General features: G+C 49.8%; 1 protein-coding gene across 13 annotated transcripts in view; it reads right to left on the bottom strand.

The window, feature by feature from the left end:
* Positions 1–387: 387 nt before the first annotated feature.
* Positions 388–16754, bottom strand: part of STPG1 (sperm tail PG-rich repeat containing 1) — a 50722-nt gene continuing 34355 nt past the window's right edge. For 11 of the 13 annotated variants that reach the window (XM_072750803.1, XM_072750796.1, XM_072750804.1 and 8 more), the window contains 3 exons: positions 13153–13318; positions 4862–5052; positions 1748–2888 (listed from right to left, as the gene is read on the bottom strand). In XM_072750803.1, the coding sequence (XP_072606904.1) occupies positions 2812–2888; positions 4862–5052; positions 13153–13318 (434 nt within the window). In that variant the 3' untranslated portion in view covers positions 1748–2811. Of the gene's footprint in view, positions 2889–4861; positions 5053–13152; positions 13319–16754 lie in introns of all 13 variants that reach the window. The other 2 variants (XM_072750794.1, XM_072750797.1) reach the window with 1 other exon arrangement.

Below are 16754 nucleotides of genomic sequence, written 5' to 3'. Positions count from 1 at the left end.
GCCTACAAAGGCCATTTGGGCCTCAAGGAGAGCTCTGCCCTCAGAGAAGTCAAGGAGCAAGGGTACCCCCTCAGCCTGCCAGCTGCCATGCTAGGACCATCTTTCGCTCCCAAGAGTCAAAGGGGAGAGGAGTGAAGGTAAGTCCTTTCCAAACAGGAGTCACTTTGGAAAGGTGGCTGTCAGCGGGTGGCGACAGCCCCTGCCTGGTGGCTCTCCCCTAGAAGACAAATAGCCAGTGGGAGAGGGAGGGATGAAGGAGGAAAGCAGGTGTGAGGGATGAGTGAGGGAATCAGGAGGAGGGAGGAAGGGAGGGAAAGATGGAGGGAGAGGTGAGGGAGGAGGGCATATAGGCAAACAGCAGATGAGCGAACAAACGGACGGCCAGAGTTGAGCAGTTAACTGTATTTATTAGACCCTCGCTACCCTAAGTGTGGTCCGTGGACCAGCAGCATCGGGATCGCCTGGGAGCTTGTTAGAAATGCTTACACCTAAAACTAATACACTGTTATATGTCAATTATATCTCAATTTTTTAAGAAAAGAAAATTAAATGCAGATCCTCAGGCCTCGCCCCAGACCTATAGGATCTACCTTCTATAACCAGATATCTAAGTGATTTGCATGCACATTAGAATTTGACAAATACTTTATTAAACTATCAGGGTACCCTAACCCTAACTAGACACCTTATAGCTGAGAACTTTAATACGGACACTAATGCCCCAGACCCTACCTCATGTCAATTAAATCAGGACTCTGAGGTTTGGGGCCTGGACAGGCTATCTCTATAACAGCCCCCAAGGTGATCCCTATATACGGCCGGGGTTGGACAGAGCTGTAAGCAGCTCATGACACCTCAAGAGAGGCTAGACGTGGTCAAGACAGACCCTCTGAGCTCAGGGCCTCAGCTCTAGTCATGTCTTTGACAGAACGTGAATTCAGACTGTCCATGGGCAACCCTGCCATTCTTATCCCAGAGCCCCCCCTCTTTCTTGACCGCAGCTGGGGGGGCTCCTCTAGAGAGAGATGATCTTTACCTGCTGGTGCTCAGCCCAGCTACCCGAGGGGAGGAGAGGCCTGTCTTGTTTTCCGATACATTTCTCAGCCTCTGCCCACAGACACTCCAGGGATGGCAGCTTCTAGCCCAATGGTCCCCTAAAGGTCCCCCAGGGCCAGAGGGACAGAGAAACCAAGGCGTTGGGGTCTGGCCCCATTGTCAAGAGTCTGGGGTCAAAGAAAGGTACAGCTTCAAGCGCCAACCTCGAAAGGGTCTTCCAGAATGTCTACAACCCAACTGGACAATGGATGGCCAGCACAAGTTTCCATTAGCCCCAACGAAAGATTTCAAGTTGCAAGATGGTTGTCAACATCTCAAACCAATAGATTGCACATTTTAAAGACTTCCAGGATTCTGTTGAAACTCTGCAGACCTGGCGACAGCTGGCTGCAGCTTGTTGGATGCCCGTTAGCCGAGCAGCTGCAGCTCCCACACCCCACCCCTGCCTGACCTCCCTACCCAGCTCCTGGAAGAGTTGCCCTTGGGGCCTGGAATTTGAATCTGACTCTTTTCCTTCGAAGAGAAGCTACTGACCTAACAGGATGGGAGCACGCAGTGTTCTGCCTCAAGGTTCAGCCTTGCATCGCTCTCACCAGGTGCTCCGGGCCGCCTCCCACTCACCCCCAGCAGCAGGTACTCCCAGGGATCTGAGGGTCACTAAAAGGCCAGCTTTTTCACAATGCAAGAATTGTTTTTGGTTTTTTTTTTTTTTTTTGCAAGAATTGTTTAATTGGATATGATATTCTATTCTTCTCTCTCCCTCTTCCTCACCCACCCATCCCCAAAGGGAGGGCCAGCCAGCGGCCCTTCTGATGGGGCCCTTCTCCCCCCTGGTTCTTTGTGAATCTCTTCCTCTTACCAGGAGGAAACTGATTTGGCAGGCCAGAAAAGATCCACTAAAGACTGTGTCACACTGGAGCAGGAGGTCTGGGAGGAGACAGAGGCCAGGCCTGGGGACAGGGGCGTCCCCGTGAAAGAAAGAACCTGCAAGTGCCAAGCAGTGCATGGCCTCCCTGCCCCTCAGAATCACTGATCCAGGGCCCGGGCTCCAGCAGGCTCCTGCCCACCTGTGCTGTGGAATACCGAGCCACAGAACGGACGTGGTGGCCTCTCTCGAAGGTGAGAAATGAACACACGTGACCACAGTGACTGCCTGCCATGCTCTTCCCGAATGTGAGATATGAAGGCTTAGCTGGAAGCAAGGGCCCAGGCGGCCCCTTCGTGTCTCTCACAGGCACTTCTGGGCCTTCCCAGCTCCTGAACTCCAGGGGAAGTCTGGAAGTCAAGGCCGAAGGACCAGAACATGCTTGGGCTGCAGGCCCATGTGGTCCATCCTGCAGGTGCTTTCTGGACCCCATGGCTCAGTACCAGGCTTCTAGATGGGGGGATCTGCCATTGGCCAACTTCTCCGTGGAGTCTGAGCTTCAGAAGCCCCTCACATCTGTGGGGAGGCCTGTGGAAGCCAGCAGGGACAGGTGCGTGGTGAGGTAACCAAGGGAGGCTCTGTCCACTTCTCAATTCTGCTCAGGAACTGCTGGAAGCAGTAGAAATGGAGGTCCAGTCTCTAGGAGGCAGCTCAAGACAAGGACAAATGCAGGAGCCCAGCTCTACACCAGCTGGGGGCAGGGGCAGGGGGCAGAGCGGCCCCGGGGAGCCATCTGTCACGTACGAAATGGGCATCTCTGAATGAACGTCCTGGGAAGCCTGGGTAGGGCGGCTGGTGGCCAGGGCTCTCCCTGAGCTTGCGTGAGGTCCCTACAACACTGGGATCCATTTCTTGTCCTCATTGTAGAGAAAGGACTGCTTTCCGGGGAATTCTGGCCTGTAGGTGGCTGTGGAGAGAGAGACAGAGACAGTATTAAGAGTGAAAAGGCCAGTTGCTCAAGCCCCTGGCATTCTAGATCAGAGCTGGGAATGCCAGGGGCACCCCTGTCCTAGCCCCTATATCTTACAAGTAGGGAGGCAGAGAGGGACTGGCCTGGCCAAGGCAGGTCTCTGGTTTCCAAGCTTCTTTAACTCCCTGTAACTTCTTTAACAGAAGAAAATTTACAAAAGAGCTTCCTATCAGATTTGAAAAAAATATTGAGTAAAGCAATACTTTTAATGAAGCAAGGTGTCAGCTTGGTGGGGTTGTGTTTTCATTGAGTTCAGAAATTTCCAGAAGGGGTTCCTGGCTGGCTCAGCTGATGGAGCCTTGAGGTCTTGATCTCCGGGTGATGAGTTCAAGCCCCACATTGGGCATGGAGCCTACTTGAAAAAAGCCGGAGGGGGGTGGTGGTGGTGGCGGCAAATTTCCAGAAAAGTGAAAGCCATGACGACTGCAGGCATATTCTCTAGGACACCAGCTGCCAGGACCATATAGGGGTGAGTGGAAACACTCAGGCTGATACTGACTTAGTTAATGAAGGTCCAGGCTGATGGGAGCTCTTGGCACTCCAGGCGGATGTGTACTCACTGGAAGCCAAGAAGGCAGATGTTTGCATGTGGCTTATCCCCAGGCCACCCCTTAGGGAAGCCCACCTTGGTGCAGGTGACCGTGGCAGCAAGAAGTGGCCTGCCCCTGTGTGCAGCATGGAGAGGACACTCAGGAAAAGCTCCTTGGGGCCTGGGCCCAACAGGGTCAGACAAGGATGCTCACTGGTCACCCGGCCTCCTGGAGCCCACCACTTAAATGGAACCTTAGCACATTTGCCCAACCAAGCCTGACCAGGCGACCCCAGGCCTCTGCAGCCCTCTTGACCTAATGACCATTTATACATTTCCAAGGCCGAAGCTGTCACAATGACTTTCTCTGGCCTGTCCACCTTACATTTTATTCACCTGTATGTTTGGAGCGGAAGGTATCTCCCCTGCCAGACGGACACCTCGGGGGGTAGGCACCAAGCTAAGTCACCTTTGTCTTTCCAGGGTGGGAGCATCATAGTGCTCCCTGAAAGATGGAATTAAACAGACCGGGCAGCCAGCTCGGCTCAGCCTTCCTCCTCCTCCTCCGGCCTGCCTGCAAGCACACCTGTCAGTCCCCAGCGCCACCAGCTCGGGCCAATGTCACAGGGGGTGGCAAATAGCTAAGGGGCTCTGAGAGAGCTACAGAGAGGTCGGGGAACACAGAGAGGACCCACTGCAGTAGGTCCTCGTGCTATCAGCTTTCAGGGAGGTCCTAGAGGTGACAGGGTCCCACCTTAGGGGATGGCCTTTACAGATGGCCTTAGCCATCTGTAAAAAGGCTGTGGAACTAGAAGGCTCACAGGGGCTGCTCTAGTGAACTGGCCCTGGCATGTTTCATGACAACAGGGCACGGAGGGGAAACAGCCTGGTGCTTTGCTCTGCTGCTGCTCCCACCGCCGCTCAGTGCGCATCTTGTTCTCCAGGCCCTCCCCAGCTGTGAAGTGATTTGGCCAGATCAGGCCAGTGATTTAAACATTTCTAAGAACGTGGAATTGTTGGACAATCTGACAAAAGCTATGGCCTCTTTCTCCCAAAATTAATATCTTCGTGCTCCAAGTCTGCAGGCAATTTCAGGGCCACAGCCTCCCTCTGGAGCTTGGACAGCCACGATTATTAGCCACGAATCCCTGGCCTGGATTAACTCTAAGAGCCCTTCCACCTTAAAAAAAAAAACAAAAAACAAAAAACAAAAAAAAACCCTTTCATACCCTGAAAGTGCAAGCTTAAATGTCTTCCAGATGGACTCTAACCTCTGTACCCTGTTTGGCAAACAGCCCATAAATCAGTGACATTTGATGGCCCAGGAATGACAAACAATTCCAAATTTGGTTTTTATGATCATTTAAAACAATCCTCTGACCTGGGCCCGGCAGGCCTGCCTGGGACGGGGCTGCCGTCCACCGGCCGGTGTTGGACACGAAGGACGCACTGGAGATGAAGTGCCTGGGCGGCCCCTCGTAGTCCACGATCTCGTACTGACCAGGGCCTGGGAGTGGCGGCTTCGGGGGCAGGGGCAGAGGCTGCGCAGAGAAGGTCAGGATGGGGTTTTTCCTTCAGAGAAAGACAAAATGTGAAGTTAGCACTACAGCAGTCCATGGGGGAGATGGTTGTTTTTAGACCAAGCCAAGACCTGCCCTGCCCCGAGCTGTCTGCCCAGGGATGGGACAGGGCACCGGGAGATGTGGGCAGAGCCCTGGCTCCACTGCTAGTGAACCGGGGGGCCCTGGACCTCACTTTTCTCTTCTGCACAAAGTTGCTTTTAAAAGTACTTACCTCATAGGCTCGCTGTCAGGGTTCAGTGAGATGATGCCCCTAAAGCAGTGGTCAGGGCAGGGCCCCGCACAGTGAGGGAACGGTACACGCTGCTGTGGAGGATGGTGCTGAGCTGATCAGAAACGGCAGACGTGTGCCAGCTCTGATCATGGGGTAGGGCCTGGCTGGAGCTCCATGTAAAGGACTTCGGCCTCACGTGGGCTCTATGGGAAGAGCCATATAGGTGATCCACTTGTGACGTCTGCCATAGCCAGGAAATGGGACGAGGCACCCCAAATTCCAGAGATTTGTCATCCCAAGACCAGTGGATCTCCAAAGATCTCCAAAGACCATGCCAGCATTGACATTTCAGAATCCCACTACATATCTTCCTGGCAAGGCAGGATATGGGAGGGGAAAGATTTTGGTTGGAAATCAAGAGCCCTCTCCCCTATCACTTCTGTTGCAATTGTTCCTTTTTAGGCTTATCTCTGCCCATCAGGAAAGGGAGTCTTTTACATCCCGGGTTGAGAGGATAAGTGAAAGATAAATGGAACCCGTAGTGGAGCTATAGCTCCATTGCTAATTCACTCTGGGCCTCAGTCTCCCCATCTGCAAAATGAGGAGATTGGACACGATATTGTCTAGGGTCCCTTCCAGCTGTGACCATCCACCAGGCCATGGATAAAGAGGTCCACTGGTGGGGGCTCCTGGGTGGCTCAGTCACTTAAGCATCTGCCTTTGGCTCAGGTCATGATCCTGGGGTCCTGGGATCAAGTCCCACATCAGGCTCCCTGCTCAGTGGAGAGTCTGCTTCTCCCTCTGCCCCTCCCTCTCCTTCTCTCTCTTTCTCAAATAAATAAAGAAAATCATGAAAAAAAAAAAATAAGAGGTCCCCTGGTTGCCCAGGGAATTCTGGGATTGTTATGGGAATCACACTCCTCTCCGGCCGTGCAGTAAAAGGGCTGCTCACTCCCACCTCACACCTGAAGCTCCTTGGTTTTTCACCAAAGGAAAGGGAAAGTTCTCGGAGCACTGAATAGCCACAAATGGCTCACCCCAGTTTGAAGCCAACACAGAAGAGGAGATTGGGATTCCTGGCTGCTGGTACTCTGCGGCCCTTTGGCCGATACCTTTGGAAGCAAAGGCATTTTTAAACTCAGAGAGCTAAAGGGGACCTAGAGATGTCTTATCCAACCTCCTTATTGTGCTAAAGCACTTAGTGCCCAGAGAGAGAAAGCGAGTCACCCAACGTCACCGAGCAAAGGAGTGGTAATGCCAGCACCAGAACTCGAGTCTCAAGGGCCTGGCAATTTGGGGAAGGCACCATGGAAGAGGGGAGTTTTTGAGATTTCGAGTCATACAGACCTACACCTGAATTCCAGTCATCCCACTTACCGGCTGCGAGACCTCAGGCAGTTCCCCCTCTTTGTAAGGGAGTCGCTGAATGGAGCAAAGAAGGCACCTAGTGCGGCGCCAGCCCACATTAAATGCTCAATAAAAGTAGCTGTTGTTAACATGATGGTCGTGCCAGGCACTGCCTGCTGCGTGGCCCCAGAGGCTAGGGGGCCCCCTCACACAGTCACCCCGAGGCTGGCTGGCCACTCCCACTGCCAGAGGAGGCCGTTGAAAGTCCTCGTAAATCTGCTTGAGCCTCACATCTTCTGATGGGAGGAACAGCTGGCCTGGTTGCTTATAGCTTATATTTAGAACAAAAGTGCCCACAGGAGACAGAGAACCAACCTTACCTCTTTCCTCCCCTCCAGCTGACATGGAAGAACTGGTTAGAGTGTGTGACCAACCACCTCTCCCCTTAGAAATAAAAGCTGGCTTCTCCTTGTTCTGGCTTGTGTCACCCCTTCAAAGCACCCCCAGAAATTTGATGAGTGTGGAACTGGCATCATTGAGAGACAGGCTTGAGTCCTTGAAGCTGGAGCTGGAATGAGCCAACCACCGCATGACCTCACCCCATCAGTCTGGGTTACCCCCTAGCTCCGTTCTCTGAGGCGGCCATGACGTGTCCCTGTTCCTCACCAGGGACAGCCTGCAGGAGGCCGGGCCACTGTCTCATCAGGATCCTCGGCGAGAGGGCCTAGAGACATCCCTTGCTCAGGAGAGCCTCAGCACCAGCAGCTCAGCCCTCTGGATCTTTACAGAGCAACCATGTGCCAGGCACCCTGGGGGGCCCACACTGTTCTGTGATAAGACACAGACCCTGAATGCTTCCAAGGGCATGACAATCTCCTGCTAGTGACAGTGATGGCTGGTGACAGCTTAAGGAAGTACAGGCTTGTACCCGGACAAACTCGGGTTGGACTCAGCACTGCCCCCCTTGCTGTGTGACCTCAGCGAAGTCTCAGCCTCCGTACAGCTCAGATCCTTCATCTGTGAAATGGGGGCATAGTACCTTCCACCCAGGATTGCTATGGAGGTTAACTGGTGCTTGTATTATTTTTTTTAAGCATGAAATATTAGAATAGAGGCAAAAACACTGCTCTGAGAGGTGGGGGTGGGAGTGGGGTGAGGAATTCCAAATTAAGTGAATCCAGAAATCTACCCTAGAAGAGATAACATTTGCCCTGAAAAGTAAGCAGGAATTCTTCAGGTGGATAAGGGGGCATTTCTCGCAGAGGAATCAGCAGGTGCCAAAGCACAGCTGAGGCACGAGCTATAGCTGCGTGTGGCAGGAAGGGGGACAAGGAGGCAGCGGCTGAGCCAACTAGACCGCCTTCAGCCCTTCAGTGTGCCCATGACTTCTAGGTGGTTCACCTGTTTCTGACCATTGGCCCTCGCAGACCCCAATGAGAAGCTAAATGAGTAGCTCGCATTTATGGTCTCTCAATCCAACCTAACCCCCTACACCCCTTGCTCCCATGTGACCTTCCAGAAGCCCCCAGCACAACACTGTTCCACCACTCCATGCCTTTGCCTGCGCTGTTCCTTCTGCCAGGACCACCTACATTTCCTGCAAACTCTGGTCATTCTTCACTTCTCACATTCTACAGGGCAACTTCTTTGGCCTCCACCACCACCACCACCACCACCCCCTGCCCTTCCTGTGGCTTCCACAAAGCAGCATGGGTTCCAGAGTCAGCTGGACCTGCATGCCACTCCTTGTTCTACACCTTCATCTGTGCTCCATGAACAGTGCCGCCCTGCAGGGCCGCTGGGAGCAGGACGCCAGGTGACATCCATGAAAGCTCTCAGCTCAGCATGGCTGGGCCCTCGAAACTTCAAGCCATTCTTCTTTTCTCTGCATAGAACATGCTAGGTTTTCAAACACTCTATATGTGCCTAGTTCTTTAAACCAAGGGACTGCATCTGATTCATTTTTGAGGTCCCATCCCCATTCCCCAGGACATTTGCTGAACTGCAGAGAAAAACAGAGGGGCTGCGGCAAGTAGGGGAGCCCAGACCTCTGAACCCCACCTGATAGTTTTATCACATCCAGGGCTGCTCCCTCCATGGCGAGGTGGGGCTGGGCAGATCACAAAGGTCTGGCTGGATCAAACCCGGGGCAGTCCTCAGTGCATTGTGACCGGGGCTTTTATGAGCCTCATTGCTCAGTTATAAAAGCCAACCTGGTCCTGCCCCATAGAAAGAAAACATCTATCAAAGGCTCTGAGTTGGCCACAACTGGATTAAGTATGTTTGCAGCTCCCAATGTGAGCTGTTTGCAAATCGCCCAAGAATAATGAATGTCTCAGAGGACTCAGCAGGTCACTTGGGGAAGGCATCCGAGACCCTCGGGACACTCCCAGGCACCGATTCACTCTGCCTCAGGGATTCCCAGGGTCGGGAGGGATAAAGGGGCAATTTTTTCTCATCATTAAAGGGCAGCCAGTTGCCTCTGGGGTGGAATGCAGCATCTGTTTAACAGAGTAGAGGGTGACAGATTACAGCCGCTTGGGAAGAAGCATCCCATATCTAATTGAAAATCCCAGGGGAACTTTAGGTGGGTCATGATAATTACCCAAATTGGAGCGGGGCCAACAAGGTTTGATTCTTCAGCTCTGGCTGTGGCAGGACAGCGTGTCTGTGCAAAACCAGTGGCTTAGAAACTCCAGGAAGTAGATCAAGGGTTAGAAAGATGTCAGTGGGCGGTTCCCCTCGCTGCTGGTGAGTGTGCGTGGAAGGCAGCACCCGGGAGGGACCAGTTTGATCTCCAAAAGTCCTTATCCTGACTCACCCTGATTCACTGAGTCATCACTGTGACAATATGAAGCTGACACTTCACTTCTCTCCTAAAGCCCCCCTGATAAATGCTCTTAGCTTTGAGTAGGCAAGCTGGCCACAGCCAAGGGACACCTATGCCCTGTTCTTAGGCTAGGGAGCCCAGAAGTGGTCATCCCAACACCCTGCCAGCCCTTAGCACAGCATCTGCCCTCCAGAGGCCACTCAAGAAGCAGCAGGTGAGTACAGAGGACCCAATCACATACCTCAATAAAAAGACAAGTTACATGTATCGAAAGCTTACCGGGTACCAGACCTGGTGAGTTTTGTGGGTTTTCTTATTTTATCCTTGCAAGCACATTACCAAGCGCTCATTTCACAATTTAGGGTTGAATTTGAATTCCTGGGTTCCCAGGCTCCCAGAGCTGGTGAGTGAGGAAGGTGGGAGGTTTAACCCTGGCCCGACTTGGAACCTGTGCTTATACACATCCACTAGGCCCCATGGCCTCCACAGCCTGTTCTCAGCTCTGGGGCCAGCGACAAGAGTAGAGACAAGACAAGCCCATGCCTGGCCCCTGCTAGCCTCCCGAGCAGTCCCAGACATCACCCAACCCTCAGCTCCCTGGGCTTCACTTTTGTTGGTGGGTAACATGAGACTAACAATTCTAGGGGACAATTCATATCTCCTGATTCTTCCTGCATCCTTAAGAAAACAGAGCTGAAAGATTACCTTTGCAAGCTGGGACCCTCCCCAAAAGTAAGGAGCCAAGCATTTGCCATTCAAGACAAATAAGGACAGGCCTCACATCATGTCACATGGGCACGACACCTGGGTTGCTTGCGCTTGCCAAAAGGAAACCCCGTGAGGACTCTCAGATTCTCCACCACTGCCCTGTGCAGCCCTGGAGAGTTAAATGTGCTCAGGTTTGGTATGGATAGAGTCTTGACAAGTTACATGGAGATAGGGGGTAAACAATGCGGACCTTCTCGGGGGCCTGATGATCCCAGCAGGTGGGCCCCCAGCTGCTCCTCTCCTCTCTTCCCTCAGGGCCATAGGAGAGGACACAGAACTCCAATTTAAGAGACTGGAATCTGGACATGCCCTCAATACTACAATATTCAGCTGTATCTTTATATTAACTCATTTCTTCATCATTGCACATAAACAGATGGATGCTTGTTTGGACTAACTCAGACACACTGGAGTTTTATCTTTTTGCTTTTTAAGTACAGTTACAGATTTCTTAGCTATAGTCTTTCCATGTCAATTAAAAATATAGGTATTTTGGGCCTCCTTTGTGAGTCCAGGCTGGCTCCATGTTCACTGCCCTCAGTAAGTATTCCTAAATGACATGGTGAGCAATCCTGGGGGTGATGGAGTGTCACAAATGGAAAGACCTCCCCTCCTTTCACACATAAAGTAATAAGGTCCATGCAGGTGCTGAGAGCAGCCCCAGATTGTGGGGGAAGTTAACGCAAATGTCCTACCAGGGCACCATGCACTTACCGGGAAGAACCCAAGTGGGGGTCTATGTACTCACCAGGAGAACCCAAGTGGAGGCCTATCTACTCACCAGCATGAACCCAAGTTTAAGAGACACTGGGTTTAATAGGTTTCTGTACTTTGGGACATTTCAGAGCCATGTACACCGTGATATTCCCAGGGGCAGAGGGTTCATATACAGTGCTTCCTAGACTTATTAACCAAAGATCTGTCATTCACAAAGCTTCACAGAGAGCCAGTGATCCCCAGACACCCCCAGACACACCAGCACCACTGCCCTGCACCCAGCTGGAAATACTGCCCTCAGGGATGTATGTGGCCACACAGCCTTGGGGCCACATGATTCAGCATTTTGTTGCATGTGCCTCTGCTCTGCTCTGGAGTTGTTCCCAGGCGAGCCTAGCTGAAGGTATGTATGGCGCCCTGTTCACCTGAGTACCCCCACAGCCTCCAACACAGACCCAGAAACCTACAGAACCTATTGACTTGACAGATGCAAATGCCACAAAATGGGAATTATTTCAAACTGTTCTTCAAACTTCAGCAAAGGCCAAATGCTGAAAATTCTGAATGAATTCAAATTCCCCACTTCTCTGGGGAAAGCAGCTCAACACTGAGTGTTCTCCACTCTCCTTTTCACTGCTTGCTCGAAGAAGCTTCCAGATTTAAGCGAGGGGCCTGAGTGGCTATGCCAAAGAGCAGTTGTACCCTGTATGCTCACATGCCTATTGGATATAGAATAGCAGCAGCTATCATGACTAAATTCTCATCTAACCCTCACAGAACCCATAGGAGATAAGACTCTTATCTCCACTTAATAACATGGAAACTGAGGCTCAGAGAGGAGGAGCCTCTGCAGAGAACAGAGCTGTGACTCACACCCAGTTCTGCTAACTCCAAAGCCTGTCCTATTACCCACTCTGGTCACTGGCACAGCAGGGGAAAGGTGGTGTGCGTGTGCCCTAAGCCAGCCCAGAGGTGGGAAGTCCCTGCCGTTCAGAGAGACCCTATTCTTGGAGACCATCCTGCCCCAGTTTTGAGCCCTGGAGCCTGTGAGGGGTCAACCTGCAGACCCCAAGAACCGAAGGGCAGAAGGGACTTACCCAGTGGATTCCATCTGAGGTTCGAGTCCTTGGTCCAGCATGAACTCGGCAGGTTCATGTCTCGCTCCTCTCCCCACCCCATCTCCTTGTCCTGATGGTCAGAGCATGCCCAATGTTGCCAGCCTCTCCTGGATGCCTGGACTTCTGATTCACTGTAGGTATGAGCCTGGCCACCTGCCTGACCTCTCTGGAGGGGCTGCCCTGCTGGTCAGCCCCCCACAGTGGCCAATTGTGCCTGGAGAGGACTCTAACAGGGTGAGGTCTTGGATGGCAACAGATGGACTGATCTACAGTTAGTTCTAGAAGTTCTAGATCCATCTGAGGAATAAATAAGACCTGCAAGTTCTTGAACCTGTTTGGTGAAAGTAATATTCAATGCATAGGATATTAAACATGTTAACACAAATCCCCATCTTCACTTTTTAAATTTGTGTTAATATTGTTACCATTTGTACCTACTACATGCCAAACATATATAATAAAATCTGAAAGCAGCACTATGAGGCATGAATTACCCCCCTTTACTTCACAGAGGAGAGCATGGAGACTCAGAGACTTAGAACAGTGCCCAAGGTCACACAGCATGAAAACAGCATAGCTCAAATTCACATCCAGTGGGTCCAACCAACTCCAATGTCTAGACTTTCAACCTATCAGTACAAAACTTTGACACCCCCATGCTGCTGTATACCCTACCACCCCAGTAAAGATTTTGTTATAAAAATAGAATAATGTCAGTGCCAGGATAGCACAACATCATGGGGGATGTGGAAAGATCCAGACAGTCCTGAGCCTGATTCCCAGTGGCATTTCAAGTTAGCTGTGTGCACACAGGCAAATCCTCAGCCTCACTTCTAGTCTATGAAGTAAGAATAATAATACTTACAATAGAGTCATTATGATGGTTGAGTAAGATCTTAAGTTCCTGGCACATAGTAGTTGCTCAATAAACATTATGCATTCAGTAAGTATTTATTGAGCACCTACTATGTCGATGAGGGTGGAGAGTAACCTGGAACTCTGTCCTGCCAACCAGTGACACCCCTTCCTCTTCTGCTTATGTTGGGTCCTTCCCCAGAGCCACCTTTCAAAAGAATGGTCAGAATAATCAGGACTCACAGGATAAGAGTCTTTTTCAGAATTTTGGTGTGATCACTGGGGTTGTAATAACCAGGTCCTGGGCCTGTTGATGTCAGTTGTGATCCACGTTCAGTTTTTGATTTAAAACAAGACATTAATACCTTTGGCGACTGCTTCACAAGGGATTCATTGATATTGTAATGCCCTAAGAAGAAAGACATTTTAAAACAGAATAAGGAACTCTTCTCAAGTAAATGAAAAGCAGTATCTCATGCCTAAGAATACATTTAGCATCTACAAAGTGATATCACTCCACAATAGTCTGATAGAAAGGGCTAAAAACCACATTCTCCCTTTAGGGAACATAAGCCATGTGAATCATATACTTAGCTCACGTAATGCTCACAGCAGCCCAGCTAGATGGGTAGTTGGCACCTCCATTCTAAAGAGGAGGAAATGGGGCAGCCCGGGTGGCTCAGCAGTTTAGCGCTGCCTTTAGCCCAGAGCGTGATCCTGGAGACCTGGGATCGAGCCCCACATCAGGCTCCTGGCATGGAGCCTGCTTTTCCCTCTGCCTGTATCTCTCTCTCTCTCTCTCTCTCTCTCTGTGTTTCTCATGAATAAGTAAATAACATCTTAAAAAAAAAAAAAGAGGAGGGAATGGAGACTCGGAGATACTGGATGATTTGCCAAGAAGATTTCATCTAACTAGGAACTAAATTCAGCTTCCTCCTCTATAAGGTAAGAATAATTTTACCAACAACAGGGTGGTTAGGATAGTTGACTAATATTTAAGTTCCTGGCACATAGTAGTTGTTTAGTAACTACTCTGCAATCAACGAATATTTGTGGAGCACCTACTATGTGGACCTAGGGCTTCCCGACTTCAAAGCCCATGCTTTCCCACCATACCCTGTTTCATGAAACTGTGAGAGAATATCATTAATTTAGCTGTGCATAAAGCTTCAAGGAGGAAGAGAATGGCCCTGGCTGGGGGAAGAGGAGGCGGTCTCACCTCTAAATTGCCGGGAGCCCTGTCAGTGGGTGTAGGCGTTTTGGAGCACAAAGAGCAGTACTGAGCAAAAGCCTTGAGGATGTCTAGACCCTTTGACCCAGCCAGCCTTCCCATTACTCAGAAATTAAGGAAATTATTCAACATTCAGGAAAAGCTCTAAGCATAGAGATGCACACAACAGCAGCAGCTGCAGTGTGAGAAGGGGTAAGTGGCCTGAAGGTCCAAGATCAGGGGCACTGCAATGGGAACAGTAGCCCAGGCTACGGGAACATAGCCCTGGCCATGATAAATATGAAGACCATAAAAGCCACATGGCAATGTTTTTGAAAATAAAGGTGAGTGAAAATAATGCCTAAAAGTTCCTATCTACTATGATGACCTCTACATACAAACGGGTACTTCTAAATAAAAATGGGTGGGACCCCAGAAAACTGGTAGCATTATGTATGAGGAAAATATTTCAAGTTTTCTAAACATTGTAAGATTGGTTTTGTTCTAAATAAAACTTACTTTTCTATTGCAAAAGCACTGAAAACAACAATACGGGGTGCTAGCAAGAAACATATTTGTAAGATTCTATTTAAATGTTACACCCAGTGGTGGCAAAGGTGAAGAGAAACAGGTGCCTCATAGAAGCAGGAGGATAAATTACCTCTCTGCTGAAGAGCAATTTGGTCACCAATATGGAAAAAAATTTTTAAATATTTTACATACTTTTGACTTACCAATTTCACTTTAAGCAATTAATATAAGGACATAATCTTGATTGTACACAAGCTGTGAGCTACAAGGATGTTTGCTGCCTCTCTATCTATATTAGTGACCAGTTTAAAACAACTTACATTTCCAATAAGAGGCCATTTGTTGGGATGCCTGGGTGGCTCAGGGGTCGAACGCCTGCCTTTGGCTCAGGGCGTGATCCTGGAGTCCCGGAATCAAGTCCCACATCAGGCTTCCTACAGGAACCCTGCTTCTCCTTCTGCCTGTGTCTCTGCCTCTTTCTCTGCCTCTGTGTGTGTATGTGTGTGTGTGTGTGTGTGTGTGTGTTTGTCTCATGAATAAAAAAATAAAATCTTAAAAAAAAAATAAGCCATCTGTTCCTTAACTTCTGGTACCATCATGCAATGGAATACCATACATCTGTTTCAAGAATTATATTCTTAGGAAGTTTTTAATAACATGAAAAGAGGTTCCCAATGTATGTTTAAGTTTAAAAAAAGGTAATGTCCAGTTAGCAGCTTTTGTAATATTGCTATACATCTCTTTTATTATGTTTCTTTTTCTCTCATGAATGAATGTGTGTGTACATATATATATACACATATATACACACATATATACACATACACACACACATATATACACATATATATATCTCATTCACAATGTGTGTGTGTGTGTCTGTGTGTATATATATATATATATATATATTCATATATACACACACATTCATTCATGAGAGAAACCTTCCACAGGAAGGTTAAAGCAATGCTTGATTATCAAATGCTGAAAAGCAGAAGCAAGGTAAAAAAAAAAGGCACTCATGCTCCTATGGCCCAAGAACCAAAGGTAAGCTCTGGTGTATTTCCTTCTCGTCTTTTCCTGGAAGACCACATGGTGTTGAGCTCATACTGCAATTCCCCTTCTATAACCCATATTTAACAGAGGCTCTTCCCCTTATTCTAATAGCCTTTTTTTATTTTAAGGAAAAATAGAGAGGAGGACATTCGTGATGTGCTTGGCAAATGTAAACTTTAGAAAATACCACCAGCAAATGTGTGAAGCTGAGCCTTGTGCTCAGAGTTGAACGTAGGCCAGTCTCGGCCCTCAGCCCCTGAGGCAGGGGCCCTCAGAGCAGCTGGGACAGGCACCCAGCAGGGATGCCCATCACAGTTCCACATCTGTTTTCCGCCAGCAGGAGAAGAAACAACCAGTGTTATTTCAGAGAGGTCAAAGCTGATTGTTTATCGCAGAGAGGCAGGTTCCCCAGGCAAGTTTTGGGTGGGCGTTTGGGAGGGTCCTGGATGCAAATCCACCCATGGGACCCTGGGCCAGTTACCTGCATTGTAAGTGTCACTTTAGCCTGTAAAATGGGACCAATAATAGTAGTAGCTCACCCTGAGCACATGATGGCAGGCTGGCCAATCACTCCACAGGGTTTGGAGATCATTTGATGAGAACTGTAAAGCCCCTGGCACACAGTAGGAGTTTAACTGAATTGGGTACCGGCCACCTCTCCCCTCCTGCTCTGTTACAAGGGACTAACGGCTCCTGAGGAGCCTCTGGGAAGGAGTGGGCACCTGTGGCTGGCTGGGAAGGTGCCCACGTCCTGTCCCGGGGCTCCCTGACAGGGCCTCAGGCCAAACTCCAGGGATGCGGGCTTTGTTCTGTATAAACAAACAAGGTGGGGCTTTGCCTATGATGATGCAAGGCAGGGAAGCTTTAGCCAGGGCTTAGCCTCCTAATTAGAGCTGGTTTTGTTATTCAGCTTCAGACTGATCTTCTCAACTTTAATCTGGATTTGGTGAAATCCAACATGCACTGCAATTTTATCCACACCCGCCTCCAAGAGGTGTGATTGTACCTGCAAACCCTCCCTGCTCCTCCCCTCAGCTCTGGCTCAAGA

Source organism: Vulpes vulpes, chromosome 2 (genome assembly GCF_048418805.1).
Source record: "Vulpes vulpes isolate BD-2025 chromosome 2, VulVul3, whole genome shotgun sequence".
Lineage (NCBI taxonomy): Eukaryota > Metazoa > Chordata > Mammalia > Carnivora > Canidae > Vulpes > Vulpes vulpes.
The sequence above is the reverse complement of the archived record's forward strand: the minus strand, read 5'-3'. Positions and strand labels throughout refer to the sequence as shown.